This window comes from Triturus cristatus, chromosome 5_2 (assembly GCF_964204655.1).
Source record: "Triturus cristatus chromosome 5_2, aTriCri1.1, whole genome shotgun sequence".
Taxonomy (NCBI): domain Eukaryota; kingdom Metazoa; phylum Chordata; class Amphibia; order Caudata; family Salamandridae; genus Triturus; species Triturus cristatus.
Genome location: NC_140588.1, coordinates 713475203 through 713487275, shown reverse-complemented (window position 1 = coordinate 713487275; position 12073 = coordinate 713475203). Strand labels below are relative to the sequence as shown.

At 41.1% G+C, this 12073-nt stretch overlaps 1 protein-coding gene across 1 annotated transcript in view; it reads left to right on the top strand.

Annotated features, from left to right (window-relative positions):
* LOC146829166 (connector enhancer of kinase suppressor of ras 2-like) overlaps positions 1-12073 on the top strand; it is a 1989112-nt gene that overhangs the window by 549908 nt on the left and 1427131 nt on the right. The window contains exon 5 of the mRNA XM_085606439.1: positions 1290-1331. Coding sequence (XP_085462565.1) covers positions 1290-1331 — 42 coding nt within the window. The remainder of the gene's footprint in view (positions 1-1289; positions 1332-12073) is intronic.

Sequence of the window (12073 nt, the reverse complement as noted above, 5' to 3'; positions counted from 1 at the left end):
AATGTGAAGATATTTCATTCAGCAGAAGATCTGTGGATCGGCCAAATCTCAAGATGAGATCTGATTGGCTACCACCAAATCAAAAATGATGTGGCGGCATCCCTCTTTGGACTCGGGACTGAGTCTTAGAACAAACATAAAAAAAAAAAAAGGTCCTGGTGCCCTAAAGTAACTATAACTCACACCCTTGCAATGCACTGCTATTAACCCCACATATTACATCACTTATGACATGTTCTATGACATCATTGATAACATCACTACAACATTTGAAAGGACATAATTGATGGCAAGACTGTGCATTTTAAGGCCACTGGTTATAGTTATTTTAGGGTATGAGTTATAGTTACTTGCAAAAACTATAACAGATAAAATTCAGTTGTTTTGTTAACTTAAAACGGTATGTTTCAAATGACTTTTTCACATAACTATAACGTCTGTTTAAGCTTTGTTTTTTTCAGTGACTAAATATATATTTTAAACAGAAAATATTTTCATGGATATTAGAGTTGTTAAGAAATATCTAAAAATGGATTGTTGCAAAGAACGCATTTCAATATTATTTTCTCATTTACTATTGTTGCCTGATAACAAACTGTAAACACGTAAGAATTGTATTTAAAAGTATGAAAAGTTTAAATAGACTTTTAGATTTGCAAAAATCGCCATGCTGTAGAAAAGAAACTTATGAACTGAGCATCAGAATATCTGAGGAGGCTTGGCCAGTTTAGAAACGAGAAAGAAAATATTTTGAAAAGTGTGGTATTGTCAGGGTTTAGGGCCTGGGCATCCAGTTGTTAAAAAAGACAAATGATGGAAATACAATCTTGTCAATTGATAGAGACATGGTAGATTAGTAAAAGGCACAGAGTGGGACCAATAGCTGGATCCAGTAAGAATCTGGTCTCCCCTAAAATGTATCAAAGTTGGTTAAAGTATGTGGCAGTGAATGAACGCTTTTGACAGCAATTATGTAGTATGCTCTACTTCTCCAAAGTTGTTTCTAGGTTCTGATATTACCCTTTCAGAAGCCAAGATTCTCAATAGCTTTATGGTCCTTTTGACCTTTAAGGTTTGCATGGGACCACGTTCTCAGAGATGAAACAAGTTGTTTATAAGAAATGCTACACATAGTGTGTTTAGGTGCAGCACAAATTAACTCTTCAATAGTACTTAAGTATCATGTCTCAATGGAGATGCTTCACTTTGTCCTTCATTAAACAGAGGTGCAAAACATGTTTGCAGAACATATTTTAATATATTTTTGTGTCTTTCTCTCACTACTACAGGATTGCACTGTATATGAAACAGAAAATAAAATACTTCATGTGGTAAGTCATCATTGTCATTTACATATTTCTTATTATTGTTTTAAAATGCCTTGTTAAGCGCAGTTGGTTAGTCTTCTACTAACACTATGAATAGATGTTGTTGTTTTCGTACTATGTTTAAAATAAAATCTTCATGCACTGACAAAGTCCATTTAAGACTATCGCAGCAATATGCCAAACATTGAACAATATATGTGATCGGTGATCATCATAAATGGGAACATAAACGGCAGCATTTATTGGAATCAATACATTTGTCATCTTCATTTGAAACTAAGCAATAGATTTCTAAGGCACCTTGTTAACATATTCTTAATATGTGTTAACAAACCAATGTTGATTTAACATTTGTAAAGTTTAAAATATATTTCTTTAAAATGGGATTTAAAAAACAAATAAATGTACTATAATTAGTTTTCTACAAAAACATGTAATCTTTTGTGTAGCAGATTGGAATGTAGTAGTCATCACCAGCTTCCTACATAAGTTCTTAAATGTTTTAACAGTAGATTAATTTGCCCCCGAAAAAAGGGGAATACACCATCTTTCACCTGAAATTGTCATCATGAGGGTACTAGTTTCCGATACAATGCAACAAAGTTAAAATGACTGTTTTAATTTAGTAAACACGCAGCTTTGTGTGCCCCCGGGGCACTTTGGTATTACAGAAGGGGGCGCAGACGCTTCTGCGTCCCCTTCAGTAATAACGATAGTGCTGCCGCACTTAAAGCACCAGCACTACCTTCAGGGGGCATTTCTTCGTTTGCATGAAGGCGTGCCATATGCAAATTAGGGAATTCCTTTGCCTCTGTGCCCACGCCGTATTACCGACCCTGGCGCAGAGGCAAAGACACTCTTAGAAGGCACACTCACAGCATGCCATCTAAAAGGTAGCACACTGTGAGTGCGCCCCATAAGAACAGCCCTCTAGAGGAGAATTAGAGGGTCCTAAGGATCCCCCAGACATCCCCTTGCAGGCAGGTGCTGTCACAGACTGCGCCCGCCCGCAAGGGGATCTCTAATTCCCTTTCAAAGTGCAGGCGGGTGCCGCCTGCACTGTAAAAACACAGAGTGGCTGCAATCAGCTGATCCGTGCTTTCACATGAATGCGCTGTCCCGGGGCAGCGCGAGGGCAAGGCTGCCCTGTGGGCAGCGCGTTCACCATAATAGGGCGCATTTTCATGGTTTGCACCAGGCGCACCTTTTAATAGGTGCACCAGGCGCAAACAATGAAAATACGTAAAACGTCCGCTAAAGGAAGAGTTCTCCACTCCAAAATATACAATATTTTGGTGCCATCAGGTGCACATACCGTTCTGGCCTATATTAAAGTCTTAACAGCCTAATAAATTGATAAATCCTGACCAAAAGAAAAAAAGACTTTCCCCAGATAAAATGCCACTGGCATGTATTTTTGCAGATGCTGCTCTGTCCAGAGAGGCACAACATCAGTCTTCACCACTAAAGTAAACTGCCACCACCAAATTATAGCACTCAAGTGGATCGTTCAGCCCATGGCTTATTTATTAAGTCCTTATTTCCAAAACTATTCTGCCTCAATATGTCTCTATATAATAACCTAAGCCCACTGCTTTTTAAACTTGCTCAGTACAAACACATATTATCAGCTGTATTTGTCATCTCTACCAAGCAGCATTATTGGTCTACTTGTATCCTCACATGTTGAAACAGTGTTTTCCTAACTTGATAGTTACTTTTCATGCGATCATCCCCATACTAACGTTGGCCGCATTCAATAGAATAAATAATGTTAGTGGCATTACTCCTGATATGTTTTTCCAAGCACCAGACTTTTCTGCCCTAATGATATTGACACCAATTTTGCTTGTGTTCCTTTTCGCACTATCCAATTGATGCATGGTAAACCCCATGGGCCTCATTTATGAAAAGTGACGTATCGCTGTGAGAAAACAGCGATGCGTCACTTTTCATTGCGCCCTCCGTGCGACTCCCATGATGCGTCATATTTACAGTATGACTCATCATGTCGCAAGGAGTTACAGATATGTCAGTATTTCTGATGTATCTGTAGGCGCACAAATGACGCATTGATGGAGTATGTCAAAAAAGTGTCGCAACTCTAGCAATGGGTCATTACAAATGGGCAAGTCCCATGTTAAATTTGCTTGCGTCAGTCTTACGCCTACCATGAGGCAGGCGTAAGATATTGACACATTTGCGCCCTATAAATGGCGCAGTGAAATCTCATAGATTTCACTGACGCACTTCTACAACCCTTTCTTGCGTCGGAACCCCCCTGCATACATTCTACCTGGCGCAGGTATAATATGGCGCAGGGGTTTACAAAGTGACGCATCTACCTAGATGCGTCACTTTGTAAATATGATGCAAGATGGCGCATTTTTGGTCACAAAAATTGACGCATGGTCAGTGCGAAAGTGATGCAAGGCCTCATAAATAAAGCCCCATATGTGGGGAATCATTGCTGAAAATTATATCATGATATATTATTGCAGAAATTGGGCTATTGGTTGAGAAGGGTGGAAGCTCCACCCAGGTAACAACCACAATCCTTATCAGGGTGACCCACAAAAGTCACTAATTTAACCTATGCTTAGCCCTCTGGTAGCTTCGCACAAAGTAGTCAGGCTTAACTTTGAGGCCAAGTGTAAAGTGTTTCTACAGCACACAAACAGTAATAAAGCAAAAACACAGTGCAAGACATATCCCATGTAAATTTAGGAAAATAGAGTACATTATAATAAATGAAATGATAATAGAATGACAAAATCCAATAAGTACAACCAGAGATATTCAGTTTCAAAGTTTTAGGTAGAAACAGTGATTAAAAGCATAAAAGACCACTTGTGGTCATCTGATCATGTGAGACCAGGGGAAAGTCACAAGTTCAGGCTGACCGTGATGGACCAGGCAAGTCCCATTAAAAAACCTACCTTCTCTATGTTCTGCATGAAGAGTTTTATTTGCAGTGAAGGAAGCTGCGAGGAGAAGTGGAGAGTATCATGTTTGGTTGTCACTGTAGCGCAAAGAGCTGGCAGCTTGGGCGTGCAGTGTGAAAAGCCAATCGGGCTCCACGGACAGTCTTTGCTGGAGCTTTGCTTTGGCAGTCACCCAGGGCTGTTAAGCTGTAGCATGAAGTGTAGATCTTATGTGGCTGGGCGTCACTGGTGATTGCAGTAGCGTGATGAGTCGAGTTCACTGGAGCCTCACATTGGCAGTCATCGTAGACGGCTGAGTTTCAGAGCCAATGAGCTCATTGGTATTAACGAAGAGCCCAAAGCTTCAGGATTTTACCTTTCTTCACAGGACAAGCTCAACTGATACCAGCCAATGGTCCAGGATCTGAGAGGCACTTCTTGGGGATCAGGAAATCACTCCAGTAGAGGCAAGCAGGGCTCAGGCAGGTCCAGTTGTGGGTCTAGGCAGGTCCAGTGGAGCAGGTCAGCTGAGCAGTTGCAGGGAGGCCTCCGGAGCTTTTGGGTTAGACAAGTTAGACAGGAGTTCAGCCAACTGACCCTTGGAGTCCCTCAGGTAGCCTGGAATGAAGAGCGCAGGTCCAGTCTTACTCCGAAAGCTAGGCAGTCCTCAAGCAGCAGGGCAAACCTCTGGGGGTCAAGGCAGTCCTCAAGCAGCTGGGCATTCCTCTGGTAGCACCAGGGCAGTCCTCTGAGGAGCAAGGCAGACCTCAAGCAGCAGGGCTGTCCTCTGGGGAGCAAGGCTGTCTTTCTTCTGTATTGCCCAGGAGTGTGCTGAAGAGTGGTTATGAAAGTCCACTATTTATACCTAGTGAAAGACTTTGAAGTGGGGTTATTCCATATACTACCCCACATATGATCAGGAACATTCTTCACTTCCCTTGCCAAGGTAGATAGGCCTTACAACAGGGAAAAACAACTTTAGGGGTTTTTCACTGATAGGACATGTAAAATTAAACCCACATGTCCTACTTTTTTTCTTTTGATAACAACACTTTATTAAATTTGGGTATTGGCACAAGCAATACACACACATCACTGGCCCCCATGGGAAGCCCTCAGAGTACAGTTGTTTGACCCTGATAGTCCATGATTTCCCCCATCCCACACCAATCAGTCCCCTCATCTAACCGGTAATGTACCACCATTTCCCCCACATCATTGAGTTCCTTTTGGGTCATCCGTGTATTATTTGAAATAGGTTCTTCTAATTTAGCATAGTGATCCATGCCTGCTCTCTATTCCCCACATTTCCTACTTTTTAAATGCAATGTACCCTGCCCTATGCACCTTTAGGGCCTCCCTTATGGGTGACTTATATGTACTAAAAAGGAAAAGGAAGGGTTAGGCCTGGCAAAAGGTTTATTTTGAAAGGTCGAAATGGCAGTTTAATACTGTACTATATAGTGCACTGGCAGACATGAGACAAATTTAAAAAGGTTGCTTCGGTGGGTGGCACAGTGAGTGCTGCAGGCCCCCCAGTAGTTTAATTTATAAGCCCTTGTTCCATTTACTAGGGACTTAAAAGTAAATGAAGTGTACTAATCAGGAATGTAACAATAAGGTATAAGCCAGTTGTACCATGCTTTAGGGAGAGAGCACAAGCACTTTAGCACTGGTTAGCGAGGTGAAAGTGCACAGACTGCTAAAAAGGTTTCAGCATCGGAAAGAAAAAACCTGGGGGAGACCTTTGAAAAAGGTCCAGGTCCAACAATTATCCTTGGGTGTCATCAGATATTGTATGTTTCATGAGGCAAAATTGTATATTCCACAGGTGGAAATCCTGTGTAGCACTTATTGATGAAAATACTTTTATGCACATATTTTCCCTTCTGTTCTGATCATGATTGAGGCGCCAGAATGAATTCGCAGTTGGTGCACGATTCCCTTTTATTTGCTTGTCTAAAATACGTTTTGGCTAACCCTAGTGTTAAAGTTTTAAATACTTATCATCCCTAATGCTCTAACACATGAAAATGGACTGTCACAATAGGAAAACTTTGTTCCAATAAATCTTGCACAGAAAGAACCAAACTAATATTAGCCCACTTGCTCCTCATTGTAAGTGAAGATCTAGATTCCAGTCATTCAGCTATCAGAAGATTGAGTAGGCTTCAAAAGGGCCAGGTGTTTGCTGCATGTAATAGCTAACATACCTCTTGTAATGTTCCTTTGACAATTTGCCGCATGTCAAACCTGCTAAATGCTATTAAAGGAAAAATCCTGAAAAGTAGTAAAAATGCAGAATTTGGTGTGGTTATACTACATCCACATGTAATACCTCATTTCCCAGTCCATAGGTTGGAATTTGTTAAATGTAGGGCCTCATTAAATAACTCTGAACATTCCGGCCCTCTTGTAATTTGGGCCTTTGCATAAAATGGACAAAAGCAGTGGGTTGTAAGGTCGAAGCCAACCTTGCTAATGACTTCTTGTGGGCTTTCTGAAAGCTTCTATGGGAATGCATTTTGCCCATTGCTTACTATTGGCTTTGTGGATTGTAACTCACAATTGTTTGCTTTCTATTTGTTATACGAGTACTTGGAAGCAGAAAGTAAACAAGGCATGCTCATGGTAGTGGCGAACCTCAAGCTGAACAAATATTAGTTGAATATTTATAAAATACACTCAGAACTGCATAGTGTGATATTCCAGTGCAGCGTGGGTAACCAAGCAGTCCATACACTCAGTAGCAGTTGCCCAAGTGGGCACTGAAGCCTGAGGTGCCCTTCTGCAGAGGTTTAATCAAAAACAGTGTTTAATACTGCCACTGGTGGCTAAATTGCTAACCAAGTCCTTCTACATGTATGCCTTATCATCTTCTGGACCCAGTCTCATGAGTTACTGTTATGATACTAAATGCACCTCATACTGAATAAACTCCCAAAAACTAAATTGGCAGCCTCTACTATACATAAATCTGATGAATTTAATGAGCCGAGACATCAGGTTGCAAGGTATAGTAAATCATATAAAAGGCAGTTTTTGGAGATCTGATATTTGAAGACAATTTAAACAGGCAAAACACACGGCAAAGTTTCATCTGACCATACAGAGAAAAGACAGAATGCAATGCAATCCTTAATCTTTTGATTATTTCGAAAATAATCCATTGGTCTGAAGTGTTCCCCCACAACAAATCTTGATCACCAAATCAGAAGATCTCTTGAAGGCCTTTGAAAAAACAGTTTATAACACACAAACAGGCATAGAATGATGATGAATTTATGCCCATATTCAATATGTACCAAGATCGATTAAGGACATTTAGGAAAAAAAGGTCCTAAGTAATTCAAAGACATGAATGCGTAGTGATACTCTTGTACAATAACCTGTTTTAAATCAACAAAACTCGTAGACATACTCTCAAAGATTTTCATGCACTGACTCACTGCTTACTGAATCATCTATAGTGAAGATACCCTGAGACATAATTTATCATAGTTCAAACCAGAGCTTCTGCAACTTTCCTCTCAAAACTTTCCATATTTTTGTGTTCTAGTCTACCGCATTCTACAAGGACATTCCTCTCTTCTAAAGCAGCTTCTCTCTGTAGTCCTCTTGATCTGGGATTTATAGTAATTTCTTGTCCTCTAGATATTTTCAAAATTCTGGCATATGCTGCCTAAACTCTTGAGGGCTTCAGCAGAGGAAATTAAGTAGGATGCAGCACTTTAGTTCTAATTCAAGAGAAATCTAAAACAAGGACTACCATGCTCCCGTACACTTATGGAGCAATCAACGTGTTTTTGTTCCATGGTTGTGTTTTGAATGTTATGCTTTCCTTTTTTCTTTACTTGTATTTATTTGTAGCCCTCATGTATTTATTAGGTGTTCATTCATTGTGCGAAAAACAAACTACCAAAAGCAGCAAAAATAAATTGTCAATGTTTTCTTCACACTGAAAATATCCTCCTATGGAGTACCCCCTTTCACTGCACACTTCTCTGTTTTGAGATTTCATTTCTATTGTCACTGCAAAATGAGTCTACTCCGCCTTTGAAAATCAAGAACAAATCTAAAAACATTTTTGGGATTGAAAAATACCTGCAAGATGTTGGTGAATGCCTACAATTGTATGAGCATGTGGATGTTGACCAACATTTGCTGTTGGATCCAACCAGGAACACCCAAAAGCTAGCCTAGTTAATTAGCATACTCGTACAGAAATTCAACTATATTGTCTTAATTTTTGTGTTGCTCTCCCAAATAAGGATTACTGTGCATCAATTTGTGCTTTTATGTGAGACTCAAGCCTGTATTATTTGACATATTCTCTAGGTTTTCAAACTTAAGCTACATTTTGCCCCTTAATTTCTTAATCCTCTCTTTTCACAAGATTTCAAATGAACTTTTACTGTCCAATACACTGCCCTTGGAGAACTAGATTATATTGGCATTTGAGTATGAGTTGTTTCTTTTGCCAGAAACAAGATTAATTATATTTTACCTAACCAAAGAAGCACATCAAATGGAGAACCATTGTGTATTTCCAATGCTTCATCAAACATATGCATGACATCCTTATATATATATATATTATCTACTGGCGGTCGCCAGTAGATAGTTATAGTTAGGACCTATTTTCCATAGGAAATCTGCAACATTCTATTTGGGAAAACGTTGACGAATCCTCACCAGCTCCGCTCCGCTCCTACCCTGAAAGTTTTTATATATATGGATAGATATAGATATAGATATACAGATATATAGATATAGATATATATATATATGTTTGCGGTAATAGTTCTAATTCACATTGTAAGATTTCAACTCCAGTTGGTGGTGCTACTTCTTATTCAAGAATGAAGTAGAGTTCTTCAAGGAAATGGGAAATGTTCTTGGAAGGACCCAAGCTGCAACATTTATGCAATTGTTACCAGCACTCACACTTGTGTAGGGTGTGCAGCCCGGAAATGCATGAACATAAACTCTGTGGTAACACCAAGGACAAGTGGAAACCTTATAATCCAGCGTACCCAACTATTTCAGCACCTAATAAATGTATTGGTTATGTTACTCACAGCTACCACATTTTTTTATGTAGACTTTGGCCCTAATTACGATACCAGTCGGATGAGTGTCCAACCGATATTGTTGCAGTAATGGGACCGCCCCACAAGGAGTAGGAGGTCCCACCCGCCGCATTAAGATGTGACCTGCAGCATGGCGGTTGGAAACATGTCCTTCACTAATGCGGCATGTGCTGGTGGTCAGACAAGGGTTGCAGCACAAGCCGCAATACTAAAGGGTGTGTAAACAAATATCTATGCACCACGTGCCAGGCACCACATGGTTAATGGGTGTTTGGGGGGCACCAAAGTCTGTTTCCGACAGCCTTTCTATGGCGGTCGGACCACCATAGGAAGGCTGTCTGAAAGGGACATCGTAATCTCTAGGTCAACGCCCCCCTGTAGGGTATTACTTTCCGACTGACGGTCAAACGGGCTCCTTGAGCCAATCGGAATCATCTGTTGGCTCCTCAGCACGCTGCCTATGACCGCCATGCATCACAATGCGACGGTCTGACCACCGCACCAGATGTTGGTCAGTCCGCAACAGAAGCTCTATCAGTTACGATCTGACCAATATCGTAATTAGGGCGTTTGTGAGCTGTAAAACACATAAATCGTTGGTTTCAGCCAAGCTACACCATTTTTTGTTTGATTCTTAGCCATACTAGTGAGCGTAAGAGTGACTGTGCAGGCTTCTATACATGATATATCTATGTCATATAAAGCACTTAAATCTGGAGAAAGGCTTGAATCCAGGAAGATCCCATGTTAACTTGAGATTATCGTATTCAGTGTGTGGTGCCTGCAAATCATGCATCCATTGTTTTTCTAACATTTTTGAGTGTCATATATTATTTCAGATACTTGAAGCAACCCGTTTACAGTTCTGTTGACTCTGAGAAATATCGTTCTTAGGGGTAGGGCTTCTAAGAATAGAGATAAGTATTCTATATCTATTCCACGTAATCTCTGTGGTTTGTCTTTGCTTAGAGAAATCCCTACACTGTGAGTTAGCTTTTATTCTTGGATTTGTTTTTAAAGTAAATATATTGACCAGTGTACAATTCTGAGCAATGATAATGAGTAAATTGCTGATATTTGAAACAAGCCCTACATTGTGGAAAGAAATGAATCAGGATTTATAAAGCACGGCTAATCACCCGGTAGGATATCTAGGCACTTGCAAAGCCCCGAGAATTATTCGAACAGCCAGGTCTTGAGGGCCATTTGGAAATACGGAAGCCAAGTGATGGTCTGGAGGTGCCTTCTAGGTCTTTGCTGTGATGTGGGAGAAGGAGCAGCCTCCACTTCTGCGGGGTGTATAGGCAAGTGAAAGGGAGGTGGAGTGTAGTCTTCTCGATGGTTGGCGGAAGTTCAGTGGGTAATGTAGGCGGGTCCTTGATTGTGTAGAGCCTTGTGTGCGTGGGTCAGCAGCTTGAATTGGCATTTCTTCTCTACGGGGAGTCAGTAGAGTTTCCTGAGGGGGGGTGTGATGTGGGTTCATGGGGGAATGCCAAGGAGGAGACTGGTTGCAGCATTCTGTATGGTCTGAAGTCTCTATAGAAGGTGTGCGACGATACCTATGTAGAGGGCATTGCCAAAGTCCAGTTGGCTGGTGATGAAGGGTGTGCAGACAGAATATCGAGTTGGAAATGTCGAACTACCGAAATATCGAGTCAGAAATATCACCTGCGCCATCACTTCTTGTCACGAGCACAAAGTGCACTAAGTCTTGTAGGGTTGCCTCTGCATTTTTTGCAATACAGTGCTGATATAACTGTCCTGTTTAACTTTTTCTAAATATATGATGCCATGAGCACATTCAACAAATAACTCAGAGTCTCTCCCTTTTGTTCGCTCATTGTAATGTCTTGTACATACATATATATCAACTTCTACTGAATCCAGTTGAGATATTGTTGATACTTGCATTGAACTCACCCAGATCACAACTTGGTCTATGGGTTACACTCCTGTGGCGTTTTACTACTTTGGTGCTACCTTTGGCATGCCTGCGGCATGGTCCCGCTGTGGCCTGCATTAAGTAGGTCCTGCGGTCGGCAGGGCTGCTGTTGACAGAAAGAGTGGTGAGTGGGAAAATCCGGTCAGGAAAACCTGGGCAGCTGCAGTGTCACTGTATCAGTCTGGAACAAGCAGAAACTAGAGGCCACAGGCACGTCACAAGCTAGGTGTCAAGGTGCCTACTGATGTGGTTGTGCTGTGGCCTGTATTAAGCAGGTTCTGGTGTGGGTGAGGCTTCTGTTGATGGGAAGAACAGTGAGTGGAAAAAAACGGTAAGGAAAACCCTAGTGGGAAAACCCAAGTACCTGCGGTGTCACTGGATCAGTCTGGAACAAACAGGAACTGGAGGCCACAGAATAGTGGCAAGCTAGGTGTCTAGGGGGCATATTATCAAGACAGGCGATAAAATTATTGCCGCTTTAGCGGCAGAAAACTGCCGCTAAAACGGCGATAATGGGCTTGATAAAATGCTCCATGGAATTCCAATTGAAGCCCATGTTAGATGTCCTTCACATCTAACCTGAGCTTCAATTGGAATTCCATAGAGCATATTATCAAGCCCATTATCGCCATTTTAGCGACGGTTTTCTGCCGCTAAAGTGGCGGTAATTTTATCGCCTGTCTTGATAATATGCCCCCAGGTGCCTAAATTATCATTATTTCAAACTCAAAATAGGTTAGTTGAATATTTCATGTCAAGATTAAACACACCCTAAGGCAAATCATA